The sequence below is a fragment of the Grampus griseus genome (assembly GCF_964374135.1).
Source record: "Grampus griseus genome assembly, chromosome: 13".
In the NCBI taxonomy this organism is placed as follows: Eukaryota; Metazoa; Chordata; class Mammalia; order Artiodactyla; family Delphinidae; genus Grampus; species Grampus griseus.
The window spans coordinates 39663689-39687558 of NC_139007.1; the positions used below are offsets into that span (position 1 = coordinate 39663689).

At 39.1% G+C, this 23870-nt stretch overlaps 1 protein-coding gene across 1 annotated transcript in view; it reads left to right on the plus strand.

Annotated features, from left to right (window-relative positions):
• Positions 1-23870, plus strand: part of FIG4 (FIG4 phosphoinositide 5-phosphatase) — a 136959-nt gene that overhangs the window by 75861 nt on the left and 37228 nt on the right. Inside the window, exons 17-22 of the mRNA XM_082668728.1 lie at positions 4313-4371; positions 6682-6829; positions 9398-9481; positions 11255-11450; positions 12461-12543; positions 14631-14717. Coding sequence (XP_082524854.1) covers positions 4313-4371; positions 6682-6829; positions 9398-9481; positions 11255-11450; positions 12461-12543; positions 14631-14717 — 657 coding nt within the window. The remainder of the gene's footprint in view (positions 1-4312; positions 4372-6681; positions 6830-9397; positions 9482-11254; positions 11451-12460; positions 12544-14630; positions 14718-23870) is intronic.

Consider the following 23870-nt stretch of genomic DNA (forward strand, 5'->3'; position numbering starts at 1 on the left):
TCCACATCAGCAAAATAGAGATAATGGTAGTGTCTGATGTGTAGGTTTTTCTGAGAATCAGATGAGATCGTATAAATCCTTAGCACATAGTAAGTCCAACAGGTGTTTGTATTGTTATTATTTTTTAAAGGGATTACATTCCCTAGTTGTAACATTTATTAAAAATCATATAGGATGGCCATAAAATCTAGAAACTTAGATAATATTTTATCACTTATAACATAATATCAATGAACACTTTATTATGTATTCGCTTGTGTTTCCAGACTTGGTGACCATCATGTATTTTATACTGTGTTTACCAATGATTTATTCTGAAACAACATTTTTATTGAATGATAAGGGAAGGGGGGGAATAAACCTAGCTCTGCCTAAAGTTTGTCCAAACCAATCCTCTTGCGGTAACTACTTTTGTGACTCAAAACCCCATGTTTATTGATCTGTTCAAAACCACTGATTGAAGCTTTGTTCTGAAATAGGTTAATATGTCATATATCATCTCAGATGCCATTTATTGAATGAGTGTTGATAATGTCACCAAGATATTTTTAGACTTTAAGCATTAATTATCTCATTGACTCAGAGTTGGGAGGCTTCCTGGCTCTATTCTCTGTCTGGTATGTGAGTTCCCTCTGTGTATTCCCAGACTATGCTTGTCTGGCCCTGGTTTGTCAACAGGGGCATGTCTGGTTGAGAGGTAGTTGTTTTCGGACAGTTCACTTACGTGATTCTTCCTCATATCATGCCGATATCTGCTTCTCTATAACTTTACCTAGTAATCTTAGTTCAACCCCTGAGACCTTGAGAACACAATTTCCTCATCCACTTGATAGTCTTTTAAATAGATGAAGACAAGTTCACATGTTCTCAAAATCTCTTCTTCTCCAGGTTAAAAATGGCTCCACTTTCTTAGCTGTTTCTCCTATACTGTAGTTCTAAGTCTGTTTAGCATTCGGAAGGCTCTCTTCTGTATTCCAGCCTATGTCAGTGCTCTTTTTAAACTCTGGTATCCAGACCTGGGTCCAATAGTAGTCAGAGTTTGGTCCGATTTGTGCCAACTGTTATGGGACCGTTGGTACCATTATTCCCCTTGTCCTGGATAATCTATTTTTTAATCATTAAGTGTAAGATTACATTAACTATTTTCAGTAATGCCATTGTAATGTTAATTCCTTGGGCTTCCTATCCATTGGGACTCCCAAGTCTTTTTAACATGTCCTACTGCCACGCCTTATCTGTGCTGTCTTGTCATGCTTGTATATGCTTTGCCTGCTTCCAAAAAAAGTATGTAAATATATATCCTTTTTATTAACTCTTTCCTCGAGTTTTGTAGCTTCTTCAGAATTAATCAGCTGGCCATCTTGATCTTACAAGTCCTTGATGACGTAGGGTAAGTCCTTGAATAGAGTAGGGTAGATGGCAGAGCCCTGTGGGATACCATCGCACAACTCCTTCCACCCTAACATTGTTTTGTGATGTTTGGTTGGAATCATTTAGACAGCTGTAACTTACTATGCTGTCAACGCTTGACTGTCCTGTCATCCTGCTCACATTTCTCTGTATTGTTCACATGTATCAATATCAACTTGGCTTTGCTCAAGTCCATATATATTATTTCAGAGGGCTCCCAAGTTTACTAGGGGAATTAAAGAGTCTTTTAGGATCTTTCTAACCTTTCTATGTGAGCCAGTGGAATTGAACACTTAATACTGGGGACTAAAAAAGAGAAAAGAAGCTGACTTACTAGGTATTTATGCAAAGGAGGAAGTGGCACCAACCTGTACTCTCCTGTCCTCTGATACCTGGTCCCAAAGCAGATTTCTGTCCCAGTGCAGGTGCTCTTCCTCTGGGTGAAAGTGCCTGGTGGGTCGGGTGATGAAGGTCCCCCAGTCCTGGGTTCAGTCCTCTTAGATGCCCTCCTCGTCCATCCATCTCAGCCCAGCTTCCCCAGGGCAGGTATTTCTTTGGGCTTCTTTGCTTGAGACCCACTCAGAAGAGTTGGACCTTTATTATTTATTTGTTTGTTTGTTTATGCCTCACCGTGCAGTATGTAAGATCTTAGTTCCCTGACCAGGGATTGAACCTGTGCCCCCTGCACTGGAAGCGTGGAGGCTTAACCACTGGGCCATCAGGGAAGTCCCAGAGTTGGACTTTTAAAAAAGTATTGTTAAGTTGCTTTATCTTGCTTAGGGAGATACAGTCTAGTAATATTAAAAAAAAAAATTATGGCCTGGTCTCAAAGCACTAATACTAAAAAAAAAAGCACTAATTAAGATGATCCTCTTAATTCTTTTTCTCCACATGGTACATTCTGAGTTAAAACACGTTCTTTATAATGTTTACTTCTTTTTCCTAAGTAAGCTCATCGTGTGCACCATTTTTTAGGAAATTACTTAATGCAAGCAGATACATTCTCTTGCTCACGTGCGAATTCTCTCTCTCTCTCTCTGACACACACACACACATCCATGTCTTTTTCATTCCCCTGATCCGATAGTCTGAATAGCCTGGTGTGGCTTGTTTTTGTGAATAGATGTGGATTCATAGAAGCCACTGGTCATCTTTTTAGGTTACTCACAGTATGTCTCTAGTAAATATTTGTTTCATTATCTCGCCTGCACTGACATCACACTTATCGCTGTACAGTTTTTGGAATCTTTCACCCTCTCACTTTTGAACATCAAGACTGCATTTGCCCATTCCCATTGTCAGTTCTGTTCTTCACTGTTTCTTAAAAGATTATTGATCTCAACTGTACCAGGACACTTGAGTGCTCTTAGAGAGGTTCTACTGCTTCCTTCCACCTCTTAGGCTGTGCACAGTTCCCTCTTATCTTGTGTATTTCTCTTTCCAGCATGAAACTTACTATGCCTGGTGAAGATGGAAACAATACTGGAATTAAGTAGCTCTATACTCTCTGTCATTATTTTCAACAGGGCATTTCTAACATATAGAGCAGTACTTGATACACAGTAGGTGCTTAATAAATGTTGAAAGACTGAATGAATTCTCTGTAAGCAGCAGACTTATCCCTGTTCTGTTCTTTTCATGCTTTTAAAGCCTTGCTATTCAAAAAGTAGTCTAAGGACCAGCCCCTTTGGCATCACTGGGAGCTTGTCATAAATGCAGATTCTCAGGCCCCGCCTGCTGAATCAGAATCTGCCTTTTCACAGAATCTCCAAGTGATTTTTGTGTGTACACTGATTTTGAGAAGCGCTGCTCTAAAGCATAACTTCAGTCTCAAGGCAAAACTTTAGGAGTCTTTGCTGTTCTCATAGTACTACCCACCTTACCCCCACAGGTCACTAGGCTCCCCGGCTCTTGTTGGTCATCCTTGGTCACGTATCTGCTTGCCATCTCTAGGAGAGTTCTCTACGTTGCCTATTTCCTTTAAATACTCCCCATTCATCATAATCGGGGTTATTCAAGGTCGTAATGTCAACATTTTATTTTTAGAAAGCCTTTCATTTATTTTAAATGATCTTTTAGCATTTTTGGCTGTAGGCTCTTTTTTCTGAACCTTTTGAAAATCTGTTTTTTTTTAAATTTGATATCCCATTTTACATCATTCCCCTTCCTAGCTCTCATTAGCTTTGATATAGCATTTTCCTCGTAAATATCCATTTCATCAGAATTTGATTTAGAATTAAATTCAGTGTTCAGAGAAAAGGCAGTTCAGGATCCTTTCAGATTCTCTGAGTTTTCTAGCAGATCTCCAGATGATTGAAATTCCCAGCCTTACTCTGACTGGCCTCTATAATCAAGTAGTGAATGTTTACAGTTAAAGATTAACAGGGGCTATACTGTTTTTTAAGGAAATTTGTTCTTTAGGCTTATCCATTTACTTAATGATTTTGCTGAACTGTTTAACCATATACACAGACCCAGACACATAGAGCAGAGTAGAAAAAGTAATCTAACTCTGAGATAACTACGCGCAGGAGAATCCTACTTGTAGGACTTGGGTCGCAGTCCCGCTGCTCACCGGGGGGCAGGGTAATAAAGTACAGTAAACAGCAGCTCATAGAGTCTGGCTTAGTATACCCAAATCATTTTTAGCTAAAAGTAGGTAACATCACAGCACCTTGACTCTCAGACGTGTACATGGCATTTTTGTAGATCTGTGATGTAGTTGAAACAAGAAGGGGTTGGGAAAGGAAAGAACATGTTGAAGACCTACTGTGCCAAAAGCTTCACAGCCGTGTTTTTAAAAGCATCTTACTCTAGACCATACACCCTTTTATCCAGTGAATTGTAGAAAATCTACATTTACATTGGGCCATCTTATCTCTTTTTTTTTTTTTTTTAATAGTTATACTTACTGGTGGACACCAGAGGTAATAAAACATTTACCACTGCCTTATGATGAAGGTAGGTATACTGTTTCTCTTTTAGTTTTTATACTAATATGTTTTGGAATTATTCTTAAATGAGCTTGATGCATTCAATTCTTTGCATATAATATTTTATTAGAAAGAAATGAATGACTACTCGCTGTTACGTTGCTATTACAATAGATAGGAGATTGTAACACCTTAGCTTTTTTAAAAAAAAATTTTATTGGAGTATAGTTGATTTATAATGTGTTAGTTTCAGGTGTACAGCAAGTGAATCAGTTAAATATACATCTGCTCTTCTTTTTTTTTTTAAGATTCTTTCCCCATATAGGCCATTACAGAGAATTGAGTAGAGTTCCCTGTGCTATATAGCAGTTATCTATTTTATATATAGTAGTGTGTATATGTCAGTCCTAATCTCCCAATTTATCCCTCCCCCCTACTCCCCTGGTAACCACAAGTTTGTTTTCTACATCTGTGACTCTACTTCTGTTTTGTAAATAAGTTCACGTGTACCTTTTTTTAAATTCCACATATAAGTGATATCATATGATATTTGTCTTTCTGTGTCTGACTTATTTCATTCAGTATGACAGTCTCTAGGTCCATCCATGCTGCTGCAAATGGCATTTGTTCTTTTTTATGGCTGAGTAATATTCTATTGTATCTATGTACCCCATCTTCTTTATCCATTCCTCTGTTGATGGACATTTAGGTCGCTTCCATGTCCTGGCTATTGTAAATAGTGCTGCAGTGAACATTGGGGTACAACATCTTAGCTTTTTTTTTTTTTTCCATCAGAGGCATAGCATTTTACTTTCAATCAGGATTCAAACCTAGTACAGAAACATTTATACCAAAAGGTAAATTTGTTCAAAAGGTAGAAATTTAATATAAAGATCATTTTGGAGGTTGCATACCCGACAGAGGAGCCACCAACTGCATCTGGAGTTCCTTACACGCGCTCTGTGTACCATTCATCACTGTCACGCTCTGAGGAGCTCCTAATCTGCCTCCTAAAACCTTCCTCCAGCCTCACAGAGGAGAGGAGTGAACTCCTCAGAGGGAACGCACTCAAGATTATAACTACGGGCCACAGAATTTCCTCTGATCTTTCAGGAGGAAAACAGTAAATAGAATTAATTAATGAATTAATTAAAATTTTGAATTGCCTCCCCAAATTGCAAGCATTTATAGTTGGGAAGTTCTAATTTTTTTTTTTTTTTACATCTTTATTGGAGTATAATTGCTTTACAATGGTGTGTTAGTTTCTGCTTTATAACAAAGTGAATCAGTTAAGGGCAGAGATTGTGTTATACTTTTATCTAAGTAGCCTGATACGTTATATTGTATCTTACAGTTATTAGGTATGTCCCTCAAATGTTTAGTGTATATAATATATTAGTTCATCATTTAAAATTAGTACTTGATGTATGTCTAGATATTTGGGGGGAATGGGGAGGAAGTGAAGACCCATTCACAAGGAGAAATAAAAACTTTTCCTCTATCTAAGCAGTGAAAAAAAGTACAGATGTGTGTATAAAAGTACATTTTAGTCACTGAAGTTTAAATTATCAATTTGTCAGAAAGGCAGGAAAATTTTTATATTAAAAGAATATAATTTGTTCCCAAATTAAATAATTGACCAGTTTGCAATAGAGTTTATTCTTGATTCTGTTACTGATTCCTCTGACCACGGGCAAGCCAGTTTTCCCAGTTGTGAAAGGATATTAAGATCTATTGCCAGTCTGGAACATTCCAGTTGAGGACTCCATCTAGTCATGGTTGACCATCCCAACTTTGGGTGGTGAAGGCCATAAAGTAAAAAAGGTTGCAAATGACTTTCGGTTCTTAATAAATTATTAATTAACTTCTAAAAAGTATTTGTTACCTTGAAATTCTGGGCAAAATCATAACTCACATTGCTAAGATTTGGTTGTTCTGGGAAAAAGGATAGGACTTCAACAGCCTAATATTGCCCGTAAATAGGATTTGAAATATAAAGGAAAATTTAGTGAAATTGCATAATTTTTATCTAGAAGGCAGAGGGTATTTATTTAAGAGCAAAAAGGAATTTAAAGAACTGAATAATTGGATTTCTAAAATAATTCCCCACTCCTACCCCCCTTCCAGAGGTCCCCACCTCCTTAGAGTTTGTCACGCTCAGCTTTGCAGTATATATTCTGTGCACATATGTTGTTCCTCTTCCAAGTGTGAAAGTGCCAGAGGTAGGAGCTGAACTTGTTCAGTGCGCTCCACTCTCTGTGAACACAGTTGATATTACAGAAATATTTGAGAGATGTAATCTAAAGGCTTTAAGAGTAACAGGCAGTATCTCTCTTAGTTATCTGTGCTGCAAACTTAAAGAAGTTGATAGTGAAGAAGTTTCACAAATACGAAGAGGAGATTGACATCCACAACGAATTTTTTCGACCATACGAGCTGAGTAGCTTTGATGACACCTTTTGCTTGGCTATGACGAGTTCAGCACGGTATGTTGTGAGTTCTCTGAAACTGGAAGAATTGGGGAGCTATAGTTTTCCTAGTTTGTACAGCTATATCTTACTTTACTCGGAATCTGTTCTGTAAGCCCGCTAGCAGGTGGTTGTCCAGCCTCTGAATTCCTCCTGCGATTGGGAGCCCACTACTCAGGAGGCTGTCCTTCTACAGTTAGACAACTGGAGTTAAATTCTTCTCTTAGATAAGTTGAAATCTGCCTCCCTTCGGTCCTAATTTTTCATTTGGAATAAACTCAGCTTCTTAAGTTGAACTTAGAAATTGAGAGCCAGCATAAATTAGTGGACAAAAGGCATAGTCTTTGGTATTCGAAAGGCCGGAATGTGAATCTTAGACCAGCCATTGCCTACCTGTGTGACCTGGAGAAAATTATCCAACTTATGTGAGTCTGTTTCTTCACTTCATATAGAGAGGGGTGTGTATCACACCGTCACACATGCACCAAGTGCCTAACATAGTACCTGGCACAGGTGGGTTACTAATAAATGGTGACCCTTATTATATTACTGTTTTTATTAGGCACAGGACAAGTCTAGTTCCTCTTCTGTGTGATAGCCCTCTAGATATTTGAGAAAGCAATATTAATTTTTTTCAGGGTAAATATCCTTCTTTCTTTCATAACTCATATGACATTGTTTATAGACATCTCTCCACCTTTGAACATACTTCATTTTTCTGTCTCTTTTCGAGTTTGGCGGAGCCTTTTAGGAAGATGATGGTACTAGATTAAGAAAATTAGGCAAAGAAAATCAGTTTTTGATCATTATGTTTTATACTAAAGTTTACATTTTTGTATTTACATTTTGTATTTTTCATTTACTTCAAATGTGATATATGTATGCCTAAACTTAACATGGTACATGTAGAAACATATTCCATGGTTTGTTTCCTAGAAATCACTCTACATTTTGCTTCAGTTTCAGATAGAAAGTTTGGAATTTTCACTTGCTTCATTTTCAGTTACCTTGTTAAAGTTTAGCAGTTGTAACTGTAAGGTTATTGTCATTTTCCAGAATTTTTCAACTCAGCAAAAGGTGAATGATATTACTTATATGTGTATGTACAGATATACAATCGATTTTATTTATTGGCAGCAGTTAATGCTCTGTAAAGTTCCTACAAATACTGAGTTAGAGAACACTGAACCACTGCTCTTAGGAGAAATACAGGGTTAGTTTCCTGAAAACATCTGGTCATAACATTTTCCTCAACCAATCAGTACGTAATCTTATTTTGTATGCTTCTGTTAAAGATACCTTGTATAATATATATTGTCAATTCATTAACATTGATCTCACAGCCAACAGCACTATAACTCATGCCTGAATGAAGCTTCTCTAACTCATGAACATACAACTTTCTTCTGCTTAGAAACACCAGGCAACTTCCGCACTATGCGTGGGGGCCATTTTAGACAGTGAAATCTCCAAAAAGCACAAAAATGTGAAAAACATGGCACTAAATAGACTGTGAAAAGGACACTTGTTTTCAGTATGAGAGCTAAAGCAAGAAGGCAGAGTGTCACCTTGTTCTCCCTCGGTTGGGAATGTGAGCGTTGGGTTACTCTAATTTTTCACTGCGCTGCACATGCGCTTGTCTGCGAGTGATCACAAAAGCTCTGAGTGTTGCCTTTGGGATTACAAATAAATTTTAGTGAGTAAGCAGATTCTCAAATATGGCATCCACAAATAATGAAGATGGACTGTGTATGTTCAAAAAGAAAGAAAGAAAAATTAAACCACTTGCATTTTGAAAACAACATTTTCAAACTGTTAAGTAGGCATTTTGAGTCAGATTCAATATTACTTTCTTTTCCTTCAAAAAATGTAATATTGAATCACACACTTGGAGAAGTATCCTTGCCAGAAGTTATGAGTCTTATCTGCATAAATCATGCAACTGTTGCCTTTTTGGCATCTGTTAAAGGGCTTCAGCGGTAATAGTAAAGTAGGCCCTGTATCGTGAGGAAGTAGCTTCAGCTTATCTCAGTAAGTGGTAAATTAACAGTTTCTATTTAAAGTGTTCCAACAGTGTTTTAATGAATTAACCCCAGCCTAATGAGGCAGGTGTTGATACTTCAATTCATACCACTGCGTTTTTGATCATTATGTCCGCCTCCTTAGGTGGTATTGTGTAATAAAAACATTGTCCATAAAACTGAGCATCTAAATGTCTTGCCATTGGTTTTATGAGTTTAATTTTACCCGAAAATGAATTCGTGATATACAACCAGAGGGTATGCATCTTAGCAGTAATTCAGATACCAACTTGCCTCCAGTAAACAAAATCTTAAATTCAAAACTATTGGGTCTCTTAATCAGAGAAAATTCACAGTGAGGACTGCTAACATTGAAGTTACTGAGTACCATTAGTTCATGGGGTTTTATGGCCCAGATTACCCAAACTCCCCTGATTATTTGGCTTAGAATATATATACCTCCTAGGGCTAAGAAGGAATCGTGTAAGAATGTGAATTGAGATGGAAGTAGACAGTCCTCTGGATGGACAGTGATTCACATGGAATTTTTTTCCCCTTTCTTCAGTGACTTCATGCCTAAGACTTTTGGCATTGATCCAAGTCCGTTTACAGTGCGTAAGCCAGATGAAACCGGAAAATCAGTATTGGGGTAAGATTTGCATATAGAATGAAATTTTAAAGATTCATGTAAAATAATGTAGCGCTTACAATATAATTTCCACCAAAAACTAATAACTTCAAGTCACATAGTTTGGAGCAGTCCATTCACTGCATTTATACAGGTAGCTTTTTTATAGCACTGGGATCATTAAAAAGCGTTAGACACTGAAAGTATAATTCACGGGAATTCCAGCAACACGATGCATTTTACTATTTTAAATCAGGAGTTTCACAGATGGCATAAAGGCAGGTAGCAGATATTATGTATGTCCTTTAATAACTCAGCATCCTGTTTCCCACAACATAAAATACTTAGGTAAAAATTTATATTAGTTGTATTTATTTTCGTTGGCATCCTGAGGCAACATTAAAGCAAATGCTCAGAGGACTTAATAGATTTTCTGTGTATTACTGTAACATTGTTTTGGGGATGACTGTTATTATATGCAATAATATGAGGAAGAGAACAAACCATGTTTACAGTCTTTATGCTTTGAGACTGGAATGAAATGTGTTCTAGCGTAAGAATCTCTGTTACTGCCACTGACCTGAATAATCCCAGTGATAAGATTTCTCCTAGGCCCTGGGCAGAAACCCTGGCCAGCCTGTAGATTCTGAGTCCTAATTGTATTTGGGAGTGTGTACAGGGGCCTAATTGGATTCTAGCTACGTGTGATTTATACAATGAGATATATATTACTGTTTTCCAGATACACCATTTATGTGGCTTAAATATGTGGCCTTAAATAGCTGCATGTTAAGCCCTGGACCAGATGCTAAGAGGAATTTAAAAGAAGGTTAACATCCTCAGGACATTTAGAATTTAAGGAGTTCCTGGGACAAATATGTAAATGATCAGCTCTATTAGTGTATAGTACTGAAATGTATCAACTTTAATTTTTAGTTGCAGAAAGTCAGAAATGAATTTATTTTCTGTAATATCTAACCTGTGGTTAGATAGTATTGCATGTTTCTTTACTAGAAAATGCAGAATATTATGGTATTTTAAGTCCCTTGCAGAAAATTTTTTAAAGTAAGAGTAAAATATTAAATATATTTAATATTTTTCATAAACACCAAAAATATTACCATAAAATGTTTTCTGAATTAAAACAACATTCTTACTACTCTCAAATTTGGCACTAAAATAGAAGTAAATAAGTGTGGGCTTTTTCTATGTTTTTCCCCCCATCTACTCCCTATTATTAGAAGGAATGTTCAGAAAATATAGTTATTTAGTAATAAAACAATTTAAAATCTTAGTTTATATTCATCATTTGCTCATTACTTTGGTACAAGTAATCAGCTGCCACTGTGATTGCTAAAAATTCATAGGAGGGACAGAAATATACATGGATTTGGCTATCGACCCATTCTTGAAGCTTCTACAAATTGTAGGTAATTTTACTAATATCTCAAACATAATAGTCTTCTATTATGGTATTATAAATTTTGAAAATACTGATTTCACTTACCAAAGGAAGACACAGTAGCCAAGTGGTGAAAAGACTTTTCTGCACACTACAAGCACATACTTGTTTATTTTCTGAATTTATAACAAAGCTTAAATTCATATAAGATCAGCACGTACATGATAAAATATTAAACTTTTCCCTTTAGCACAACTTGAATCCAGAAGCTGGCTCCTCATGGTCATTTTCTTATGCTTCACCAGGACTAAGGCTTTGGGACACAGCGATACACAGTAAGCGTTGAGGGTTCGGTTTACAGATGGTTCACATCCGTATTCATCTTTTTAAAGAAACAAGAGCAACAGAGAAGAAGCTGTGTTACAGCGGAAAACGGCCGCCAGTGCCCCACCGCCGCCCAGCGAGGAGGCCGTGTCCAGCAGTTCTGAGGACGACTCCGGGACCGACCGGGAGGAGGAGGGCTCCGTGTCCCAGCGCTCCACGCCAGTGAAGATGACTGACACGGGCGACAGTGCCAAAGTGACGGAGGTCAGGGGCCGAGGAGAGTGTGCAGTCCGGCATGAGGCTCATCTCCAAAATCCCACTTTCAGTTAAAAGGCTGAGAGCAAGAAAAAGTCACATTACCTCACTCATACCTTTCTAATGCACAGTGTTGCAGGCACTGCAGAGATGAATACATTTGACAAAGACATTACTGAAAATGGTTTCTGAAACTGGTGTTTTTGCTTCCATGTGTAACAGTAAATTTCTTGTCACTTCAGAATTCTTAAGAGAATCCTGTCCCTCTTTGAGCAGCCCATCCACTTATTACTTTGGTACATTAGCCCATCCGTTTATTCCCTTGCTCAGCACATAGTTGGAATGCAGGGTTTGAATCTAGGCCTCACAATCTTTGCATAACCCCAGTGGGAAGTTCATCCTGTTCAATTTGACATTACCAATAAATTGAGGGGAAACAAAAGGCAAGTAAACCACAGAAGGACCAAATTTAGCTTTTGGGAAATTTGCTTTCTAGAAATGGCCAAAAGTCATTAAAGCTAGACACGTTGCCATGGGTTGAGGTTGGCAAACTACAACCTATTGGCCAAAACATCCTGCTGCCTGTTTTTGTAAATAAAGTTTTATTTACAACCAGCCATGCCTATTTACAGCCATACCTATTTGTTTATATATTGTCTATGGCTGCTCTTGCTCTATAACAGCAACAGAGTTGAGTAGTTATGGCAGAGACAGTATGACCCAAAGAACCTAAAATATTTACTGTCTGGCCCTTTACAGAAAATGTTTGCCAACTTCTGCACTATACAAAAGCAATTAGTAATTACCTAATAGTTTTTTACCCTAAAATAAACTATTTTAGTGAAAATGAAGTCAGATTTTAAAAAACCATTAACTGAGAAATTTAATGAACCAGGTTGAAGAAACATTGTGATTGCCTTTGTGGGAAAATTCACAGGTTCATTTTCTTCATCTTTGGAAATTATTAAGATTCTAGATGTCTAAAACTTCTTCCTGGTTCCCTTTTCTTTTGACCCCAGAATGTGGTCCAGCCCATGAAAGAGGTGTATGGAATCAACCTCTCAGATGGCCTCTCAGAAGAAGATCTCTCCATTTATTTAAGGTAAAGTATTTTCATGAGAGATTAAGGACAAATGCAAATGTAATACAATACCTTATATCTAGTGTAACGTTTAAAAATTGAAAATAGTCAACAATACAGAAGGAAGTGAATTCCACTTGGAATAAAATAGTAGCATTTAGGTCAAATTCTGAAACAATTTATATTTGGAGTTAAAGGCCTACTTACTGCCTGAGACTCTCAGGGCCCCTCAGTGATAAAAATTTATGATGCTTACATGTATTTTCACTGCCCATAAGCTGCAAACTGAAGTTTAAATACATCTCTGCATTCCTGCATTAACAAATCCTCAAGATCCTCAAGATTCTGTACCTTCTTACAGAATGAACTTGGGATACAGACAACTGAGGACCTTGTATTCCCTTCAGCTCGGGGTTGGGGTGGAGAGCTGCTGGTGGGAGTGGAGGCTGAGGAGGGAGAAGGAAGCAGTGATGTAGGGGCACCAATGCAGAATGTTATCGACCTTTATTGGGAAGACCTGGCTAAAAGGAGGCGATCTACCAAAAGGTATTCCCTGAAATCACGTATATAATTTTGTGTGTCTGTGTGCGCTTGCAAAGATTCATAGTTATCAGATTCTCAAAAGAACTCCTCGCCTAGAAATCCTTAAAACCCTGACGAGACCACTGTAAACGCCCCCTCAACCTAATGTATGCATTAAGAAGACTTAATTATTGCAGGTGAACATGGACCCACTTCATCTAAGTTTGGCTTATGTAAACTGTAATATAAATGAGCACTAACCTCCAGGTCTTTTTTAAGGAGGGTATTTGTTTTGCAGAATCCATTGAACTGGATATTTTCAGCTCTCTGCTTCATACTAGTAAGATCTGCTGTAGAATATGTGAAATATAAAAATGTATGGCATTTCTTGACTACAGAAGCACTGGTATGACTGTGCATCACTGTCTTACTGGAAGCCAACTGAGTCGTTCAGAACTCAGCCACACCCTCCTCACTCCTGGATACACAGACATGCATGACATTCATACAGCTGTCACACTCCGTAGCTCAACTCTTTAGCAGTTAGTTGAAGTGGGCCTTCATGAGCAGCATGATCTGGAAGAACGATTTATCTGGGGTTAGTGACTGAGTAATGTGACTTTATTGCAGAGAGCATAAGTGTACATGTCAAGGCTGTTCACTTGCTGAAGATAAAAGTTTGGATAAGAGTAATCAAAGTTTTTTATAGTGCTGTACTGATCGAATAATTGGTAGTTTCTTCAGCACTTTTCCTGACTTTTAAAAAAACCTCATAAAAACTACAAACTGCATCCCTGAGGGGAAGATGGGTGCATGTAGCCCAGGCCACACTTCAGATGGGTACACTTGAGAAATATCAGTGGCCCATTGCCAGGCATCCTCTTACCTTGCCGAGCTGGCCTGGGGCGAGTCCCTTTGGCCTTAGCTGCAGGTCTGGATTAGTGTCGTTGGAGGCTTCTCTGAGGGGGATGGTGGGGGGGACAGTGGTGCTCAGCAGGTGGTCTCCTTAGTCCCCTCCAGCTCAGATGAAAGTACTCTTCCGAGCTGCTGGCGTATATATACCCGGGGATTCCTGTGGTCCTGAGGAAACCAACTCCATGCCCTGGGTGCTTACAGCATCGTTGCTCCAGGAGATGGATCCCTAGCCCGATCTGGCATTTCCTTGTTGTTTGTCTCACTGCAGACATCCCCGTCCCTGCCACTGCCTCACGTTTCCCCATGCTTCCTGCTGCTGTCACCCTTAGATATGCGAGGCCTTACAAGATCATCTCCCTGGCTTCAGGAACATTTTGGCTCAAGTTCTGTATCACGTTTGAGTAAATGGGATGCAATGAAATACACGTTTTGTTTCATTCCTATGTCCATGGTTACGACTTACATTTTAACCCATTCCTCCTTTACTTCTCATAAACCCACTCTAACATCAGGCAGTCATTTATAAATCGAGTCTCGTGTCACATAGGGTACTCTTGCGTGCTTTTCTGACATAAGCATATAACTGTCGTTTGAAGGCCCATATCATTTTGTGCGACCTACTGAATTTGTGGCAGGTAGTTCTTTAGCTTTTTATCTGTTATAATTTGTAGATTTGTGCAGCTGGGGCAGAGTCAACATAAACAAGACAAGAGCAGCCAGCAGTTCTGTTCCAGGTGCCCAGATGGAGTTATAAAATTGTAAGTACTAGATTAGACTTGTAAAAAAAAAAAAAAAACTTTGTATTCATGCCATTCGGGGTGCTTTTTTTTAAGACTTTATGAGAAAAACATTGTCTTGTCCCCAAATTAGTACAAGCACTAAAGCATCTCCTCCTGGTGTAATACCGTATCCGAGGAAAACTGGGCAGCTGTGGGGATGGGGAAAAGGTTGGGAGCCTTGCCTTGCCTTTGGAGGTGGGACTGGAGTTGGTGGGGATTTTCCTCCAGAAACTCTGCTCTCCAGTGGATAGCAGTGGGATGTAAAAACAGCTCTGACCCTGGAGACAGGCTCCTCAAATTCAGTGCAAGACCCTTGAGGGCAGGAGTGGTTTGTCTTTTCTAGCTCTATCTTCACCAGTTCTGTTAACTTGCTGTTTAGTGAATAACTTGGAGTTTAGTAAATTCTTAAATAAATAGAACTAGGTTCATATCCTGACTTAACACTCTGCGACTTCTTTTTTTTTTTTTACCTTGAGCAAGTAACTTAAGTCCTGTGGGGCTCAGTTTCTTTGTCTGCAAAATGGGTTAATGGTAGCACCTGCTTCATAGGAGGATGGTGGGGCTGAAATGAAATCATGCATGCAAAGTGCTGAGATCAGTGTCTGGAATACGTCCTCAGTACGTTGTGATCATCACCATTGTCCCTTTCTTCTTCCTATTTGTCATTGTTCTCTGCTTGTTGGGACCAAACAAAGCAAAGGTTGTGACCAGGAGTGGCTCCTGATGCCATATGATCAGCTGAGTTTCCTCTATAAAAAGGGGTCACTGTGGTGATTAAATGAGGTAGGATATGCAAGGCATCTAGATCAGTATCTGGCACAGAGTTGACATTTAGTAGATGTTCTCTTCCCTTTTCTTGGTACAACTTTATCAGTTTGTTTAGTAAATTATTTGATAGATACTGACTGCCTGACTTCTCCATGTACTACATCTGCGTGTTCCTAATTGTTAAGAGGCTACTATAGTGATCCAGGCAAAGACTGGTGCCTTAGAGAATAGTGGCTGGGAGGATTTTGGAAATGGGATGAATCTAGGAAATATTAAAAAGTGAAATAGACTGGATAGTGAAATAGTTGGGTATGGGGAAAAGGCCTTACCGAGGATGGCCGTTAGGTTTTTTGGAAACAATATGTTTGATTCATTCATTCATTTAGCAAATAGGTATTGAATACCTATTCGGACCTGTGTTAGGACCATGGACAGCTGCCATTTATCAAGGTAAGGAGCACCGTAGGAGGAACCTGTTTGCCTTTCAAGGGGGATCAAAGTGGCCATGTTTAGGAGGCAGTTGAATCAACTGATCTGGAACTCAGAAAAGAGCCTCTGGGAATGTGAATGCATGTTGGTGATAATTAAAGTCTCTGGTTAAAGATGACACCACTTAGGAAAAGAGAATAACAGAGTGAGAAAAGGTCTACAGCTGAGTCTTGAGGGGATCTGAGTTTAACGCTGAGGAGAGAGAGATGGCTAATCAGAGAAGGGGAAGGAAAACCAAGACTGTTTTATCACAGCCTCCAAAAGGGCTATTTATCCCTTCTTTCTCTCCCCTTCACTATTTTTTTTTCTCTTTTTTAAAAAACATATGAACAGGCTTCCCTGGTGGCACAGTGGTTGAGAGTCCGCCTGCCGATGCAGGGGACACGGGTTCGTGCCCCGGTCCGGGAGGATCCCACATGCCGCGGGGCAGCTGAGCCCGTGAGCCAAGGCCGCTGAGCCTGCGCATCTGGAGCCTGCGCTCCGCAACGGGAGAGGCCACAACAGTGAAAGGCCCGCGTACCACAAAACAAAAACAAAAACAAAACATATGAACTCCTATTAACTTAGAGACAGTTTTTCTTTCGTAGATCTAATTAGCATATGGAAGTATGAGCTCCCAAATGAACTGATAAATATGTGGCCAAAGAAGGAAAGTATTTCAATGTGTTAGTAAAGTAAGAGACTCTGTTAACCAAATTATTCAAATGATTCTTCCATTAAAATAGTATGGCACAACTTAGGAGGAGCAGGTGATGAAGTGAATATAGCATTACAACATAAAAGGAAAACATGTTCCCACATTTCCTTCCACACTGTGTCTACTTTGATCTGTAATTGGTCTTGCTGTTAAGTTACTTTTAAATTCCTTTTCTCAAAACATTTAGTGTTTGCATTTCTGAGTCTTAGCACAGATGAAAACCATGTGAATCTAGGATTTTTTTTTTAACGTTTTCCACTTAATTAGTAAAGAATCGAACATGAGTGTGTCTTGGTGCAGCATCTTCAGCAGGATAACAAAGAGCTTGGTAGGCTCTGCATTATGTTGTCATGGCAACTGCCCGAGAGTGTTGTTTTTTGGTGTGTGTGCACGCGTGCTTTAAATTGAAACTGTAACGAGGTTCTTAAAATGTCAGCTCTTCAATTTTAAATTTCTAAAGCTATGCCAAAACCAAGAGAAATTAGATTTATATGAGATCCTGGAAATTCTCATCTTATTATGTTTTGGGTTCTGGTATTTTTTAAAATATATTGATAGTAAGTTTATTTTAAGTTTATATACATACATATGTATCAACTCATCTCTGGACAATTCATAATCTTACCAGTTTTTCTTGAAATTATGAGGCAAACCAACACTCCTTTTCTAAATATGAGGTATACAACAACCAATGTAAAATATATTGACAGTAAACAATAGGCAAGGAGCCAGTGGATTAGGGGCTCCTGAAGCAGAGGTGCAGAAACCTGCATGGGGAGCTGGGCACGGTCACCCAAGCTCTTGCAGGACATTTCTTAGAAGCGGATGTTAAACCCCAAACTAGTCAATGTCTGCACCGGCAGCCCAAACACTCATAGCTGTATTCTGTGAGTGTGACCCTCTCTTTGATTCATGCCACTTCCTAGGTGTATGGGTGGTGATTAGGGAGAAATGACATCAGCCAGCATTTCCTGAGCAGTGTGTGATGGGCACTATGCTATGTACCTTAATCTATATTAACTCAATTCTCACAGTAACTCTAGGAAGTAGGTCTTTTTTTTTTTTCATTTTAACATCTTTATTGGAGTATAATTGCTTTACAGTGGTATGTTAGTTTCAGCTTCACAACAAAATGAATCAGTTATATATATACATATGTTCCCATATCTCTTCCCGCTTGCGTCTCCCTCCCTCCCACCCTCCCTATCCCACCCCTCCAGGCGGTCACAAAGCACCGAGCTGATCTCCCTGTGCTATGCGGCTGCTTCCCACTAGCTATCTACCTTACGTTTGGTAGTGTATATATGTCCATGCCTCTCTCTCGCTTTGTCACCGTTTACCCTTCCCCCTCCCCATAGCCTCAAGTCCATTCTCTAGTAGTAAGTCTGTGTCTTTATTCCTGTTTCACCCCTAGGTTTTTCATGACATTTTTTTTTCTTTAATTCCATATATATGTGTTAGCATACGGTATTTGTCTCTCTCTTTCTGACTTACTTCACTCTGTATGACAGACTCTAGGTCCATCCACCTCATTACAAATAGCTCAATTTCATTTCTTTTTATGTCTGAGTAATATTCCATTGTATATATGTGCCACATCTTCTTTATCCATTCATCCGATGATGGACACTTAGGTTGTTTCCATCTCTGGGCTATTGTAAATAGAGCTGCAATGAACATTTTGGTACATGACTCTTTTTGAATTATGGTTTTCTCAGGGTATATGCCCAGTAGTGGGATTGCTGGGTCATATCGTAGTTCTATTTGTAGTTTTTTAAGGAACCTCCATACTGTTCTCCACAGTGGCTGTATCAATTTACATTCCCACCAACAGCACAAGAGGGTTCCCTTTTCTCCACACCCTCTCCAGCATTTATTGTTTCTAGATTTTTTGATGATGGCCATTCTGACTGGTGTGAGATGATATCTCGTTGTAGTTTTGATTTGCATTTCTCTAATGATTAGTGATGTTGAGCATTCTTTCATGTGTTTGTTGGCACTCTGTATATCTTCTTTGGAGAAATGTCTATATAGGTCTTCTGCCCATTTTTGGATTGGGTTGTTTGTCTTTTTGTTATTAAGCTGCATGAGCTGCTTATAAATTTTGGAGATTAATCCTTTGTCACTTGCTTCATTTGCAAATATTTTCTCCCATTCTGAGGGTTGTCTTTTGGTCTTCTTTATGGTTTCCTTTGCTGCGCAAAAGCTTTTAAGTTTCATTAGGTCCCAATTTGTTTACTTTTGTTTTTATTTCCATTTCTCTAGGAGGTGGGCCAAAAAGGACCTTGCTGTGATTTATGTCATAGAGTGTCCTGCCTATGTTTTCCTCTAAGAGTTTGATAGTTTCTGGCCTTACATTTAGGTCTTTAATCCATTTTGAGCTTATTTTTGTGTATGGTGTTAGGGAGTGATCTAATCTCATACTTTTACATGTAGCTGTCCAGTTTTCCCAGCACCACTTATTGAAGAGGCTGTCCTTTCTCCACTGTACATTCCTGCCTCCTTTGTCAAAGATAAGGTGACCATATATGCATGGGTTTATCTCTGGGCTTTCTATCCTGTTCCATTGATCTATCTTTCTGTTTTTGTGCCAGTACCATACTGTCTTGATTACTGTAGCTTTGTAGTATAGTCTGAAGTCAGGAAGCCTGATTCCTCCAGCTCCGTTTTTCGTTCTCAAGATTGCTTTGGCTATTCGAGGTCTTTTGTGTTTCCATACAAATTGTGAAATTTTTTGTTCTAGTTCTGTGAAAAATGCCAGTGGTAGTTTGATAGGGATTGCATTGAATATGTAGATTGCTTTGGGTAGTAGAGTCATTTTCACAATGTTGATTCTTCCAATCCAAGAACATGGTATATCTCTCCATCTATTTGTATCATCTTTAATTTCTTTCATCAGTGTCTTATAATTTTCTACATACAGGACTTTTGTCTCCTTAGGTAGGATTATTCCTAGATATTTTATTCTTTTTGTTGCAATGGTAAATGGGAGTGTTTTCTTGATTTCACTTTCAGATTTTTCATCCTTAGTGTATAGGAATGCCAGAGATTTCTGTGCATTAATTTTGTATCCTGCTACTTTACCAAATTCATTGATTAGCTCTAGTAGTTTTCTGGTAGCATCTTTAGGATTCTCTATGTATAGTATCATGTCATCTGCAAAGAGTGACAGCTTTACTTCTTCTTTTCCGATTTGGATTCCTTTTATTTCCTTTTCTTCTCTGATTGCTGTGGCGAAAACTTCCAAAACTATGTTGAATAAGAGTGGTGAGAGTGGGCAACCTTGTCTTGTTCCTGATCTTAGTGGAAATGCTTTCAGTTTTTCACCATTGAGGATGATGTTGGCTGTGGGTTTGTCATATATGGCCTTTATTATGTTGAGGAAAGTTCCCTCTATGCCTACTTTCTGCAGGGTTTTTATCATAAATGGGTGTTGAATTTTGTCAAAAGCTTTCTCTGCATCTATTGAGATGATCATATGGTTTTTCTCCTCCAATTTGTTAATATGGTATATCACATTGATTGTTTTGCATATATTGAAGAATCCTTGCATTCCTGGAATAAACCCCACTTGATCATGGTGTATGATCCTTTTAATGTGCTGTTGGATTCTGTTTGCTAGTATTTTGTTGAGGATTTTTGCATCTATGTTCATCAGTGATATTGGCCTGTAGTTTTCTTTCTTTGTGACATCCTTGTCTGTTTTTGGTATCAGGGTGATGGTGGCCTCGTAGAATGAGTTGGGGAGTGTTCCTCCCTCTGCTAGATTTTGGAAGAGTTTGAGAAGGATAGGTGATAGCTCTTCTCTAAATATTTGATAGAATTCGCCTGTGAAGCCATCTGGTCCTGGGCTTTTGCTTGTTGGAAGATTTTTAATCACAGTTTCAATTTCAGTGCTTGTGATTGGTCTGTTCATATTTTCTATTTCTTCCTGATTCAGTCTTGGCAGGTTGTGCCTTTCTAGGAATTTGTCCATTTCTTCCAGGTTGTCCATTTTATTGGCATAGAGTTGCTTGTAGTAATCTCTCATGATCTTTTGTATTTCTGCAGTGTCAGTTGTTACTTCTCCTTTTTCATTTCTAATTCTATTGATTTGAGTCTTCTCCCTTTTTTTCTTGATGAGTCTGGCTAATGGTTTATCAATTTTGTTTATCCTTTCAAAGAACCAGCTTTTAGTTTTATTGATCTTTGCTATCGTTTCCTTCATTTCTTTTTCATTTATTTCTGATCTGATTTTTATGATTTCTTTCCTTCTGCTAACTTTGGGGTTTTTTTGTTCTTCTTTCTCTAATTGCTTTAGGTGCAAGGTTAGGTTGTTTATTCGAGATGTATCCTGTTTCTTAAGGTAGGATTGTATTGCTATAAACTTCCCTCTGAGAACTGCTTTTGTTGCATCCCATAGATTTTGAGTTGTCGTGTCTCCATTGTCTCCATTTGTTTCTAGGTATTTTTTTATTTCCTCTTTGATTTCTTCAGTGATCACTTCGTTATTAAGTAGTGTATTGTTTAGCCTCCATGTGTTTGTATTTTTTACAGATCTTTTCCTGTAATTGATATCTAGTCTCATAGCGTTGTGGTCGGAAAAGATACTTGATACAATTTCAATTTTCTTAAATTGACCAAGGCTTGATTTGTGACCCAAGATATGATCTATCCTGGAGAATGTTCCACAAGCACTTGAGAAAAATGTGTATTCTGTTGTTTTTGGATGGAATGTCCTATAAATATCAATTAAGTCCATCTCGTTTAATGTATCATTTAAAGCTTGTGTTTCCGTATTTATTTTCATTTTGGATCATCTGTCCATTGGTGAAAGTGGGGTGTTAAAGTCCCCTAGTATGAATGTGTTACTGTTGATTTCCGCTTTTATGGCTGTCAGTATTTGCCTTATGTATTGAGGTGCTCCTATGTTGGGTGCATAAATATTTACAATTGTTATATCTTCTTCTTGGATCAATCCCTTGATCATTATGTAGTGTCCTTCTTTGTCTCTTCTAATAGTCTTTGTTTTAAAGTCTATTTTGTCTGATATGAGAATTGCTACTCCAGCTTTCTTTTGGTTTCCATTTGCATGAAGTACCTTTTTCCATCCCCTTACTTTCAGTCTGTATGTGTCTCTAGGTCTGAAGTGGGTCTCTTGTCGACCGCAAATATATGCATCTTGTTTTTGTATCCATTCAGCCAATCTGTGTCTTTTGGTGGGAGCATTTAGTCCATTTACATTTAAGGTAATTATCGATATGTGTGTTCCCATTCCCATTTTCATAATTGTTTTGGGTTCGTTATTGTAGGTCTTTTCCTTCTCTTGTGTTTCTTGCCTAGAGAAGTTCCTTTAGCAGTTGTTGTAGAGCTGGTTTGGTGGTGCTGAACTCTCTCAGCTTTTGCTTGTCTGTAAAGGTTTTAATTTCTCCTTCAAATCTGAATGAGATCCTTGCTGGGTAGAGTAATCTTGGTTGCAGGTTTTTCTCCTTCAACACTTTCAATATGTCCTGCCACTCCCTTCTGGCTTGCAGAGTTTCTGCTGAAAGATCAGCTGTTAACCTTATGGGGATTCCCTTGTGTGTTATTTGTTGTTTTTCCCTTGCTGCTTTTAATATGCTTTCTTTGTATTTAATTTTTGACAGTTTGATTAATATGTGTCTTGGCGTATTTCTCCTTGGATTTATCCTGTATGGGACTCTCTGTGCTTCCTGGATTTGATTAACTATTTCCTTTCCCATATTAGGGAAGTTTTCAACTATAATCTCTTCAAATATTTTCTCAGTCCCTTTCTTTTTCTCTTCTTCTTCTGGAACCCCTATAATTCGAATATTGGTGCCTTTAATGTTGTCCCAGAGGTCTCTGAGACTGTCCTCAGTTCTTTTCATTATTTTTTCTTTATTCTGCTCTGCAGTAGTTATTTCCACTATTTTATCTTCCAGGTCACTTATCCGTTCTTCTGCCTCAGTTATTCTGCTATTGATCCCATCTAGAGTATTTTTCATTTCACTTATTGTGTTGTTCATCATTGTTTGTTTCATCTTTAGTTCTTCTAGGTCCTTGTTAAATGTTTCTTGCATTTTGTCCATTCTATTTCCAAGATTTTGGATCATCTTTACTATCATTATTCTGAATTCTTTTTCAGGTAGACTGCCTATTTCCTCTTCATTTGTTAGGTCTGGTGGGTTTTTATCTTGCTCCTTCATCTGTTGTGTGTTTTTCTGTCTTTTCATTTTGCTTATCTTACTGTGTTTGGGGTCTCCTTTTCGCAGGCTGAAGGTTCGTAGTTCCTGTTGTTTTTTGTGTCTGTCCCCAGTGGCTAAGGTTGGTTCAGTGGGTTGTGTAGGCTTCCTGGTGGAGGGTACTAGTGCCTGTGTTCTGGTGGATGAGGCTGGATCTTGTCTTTCTGGTGGGCAGGTCCACGTCTGGTGGTGTGTTTTGGGGTGTCTGTAGACTTATGATTTGGGGCAGCCTCTCTGCTAATGGGTGGGGTTGTGTTCCTGTCTTGCTAGTTGTTTGGCATAGGATGTCCAGCACTGTAGCTTGCTGGTCGTTGAGTGAAGCTGGGTGCTGGCGTTGAGGTGGAGATCTCTGGGAGATTTTCGCCGTTTGATATTATGTGCAGCTGGGAGGCCTCTTGTGGACCAGTGTCCTGAAGTTGGCTCTCCCACCTCAGAGGCACAGCACTAACTCCTGGCTGCAGCACCAAGAGCCTTTCATCCACACCGATTCTTAATTTGGGATGATCCGTTGTCTATTCATGTATTCCACAGATGCAGGGTACATCAAGTTGATTGTGGAGCTTTAATCCACTGCTTCTGAGGCTGCTGGGAGAGATTTCCCTTTCTCTTCTTTGTTCTCACAGCTCCCAGGGGCTCAGCTTTGGATTTGGCCCCGCCTGTGCGTGTAGGTTGCCGGAGGGCGTCTGTTCTTTGCTCAGACAGGACGGGGTTAAAGGAGCCGCTGATTCGGAGGCTCTGGCTCACTCAGGCCGGGGGGGTAGGGAGGGTCACGGAGTGCGGGGCGGGCCCGCGGCGGCAGAGGCCGGGGAGACGTTGCACCAGCCTGAGGCGCGCCGTGCGTTCTCCCAGGGAAGTTGTCCCTGGATCCCGGGACCCTGGCAGTGGCGGGCTGCACAGGCTCCCCGGAAGGGGGTGTGGATAGTGACCTGTGTTCGCACACAGGCTTCTTGGTGGCGG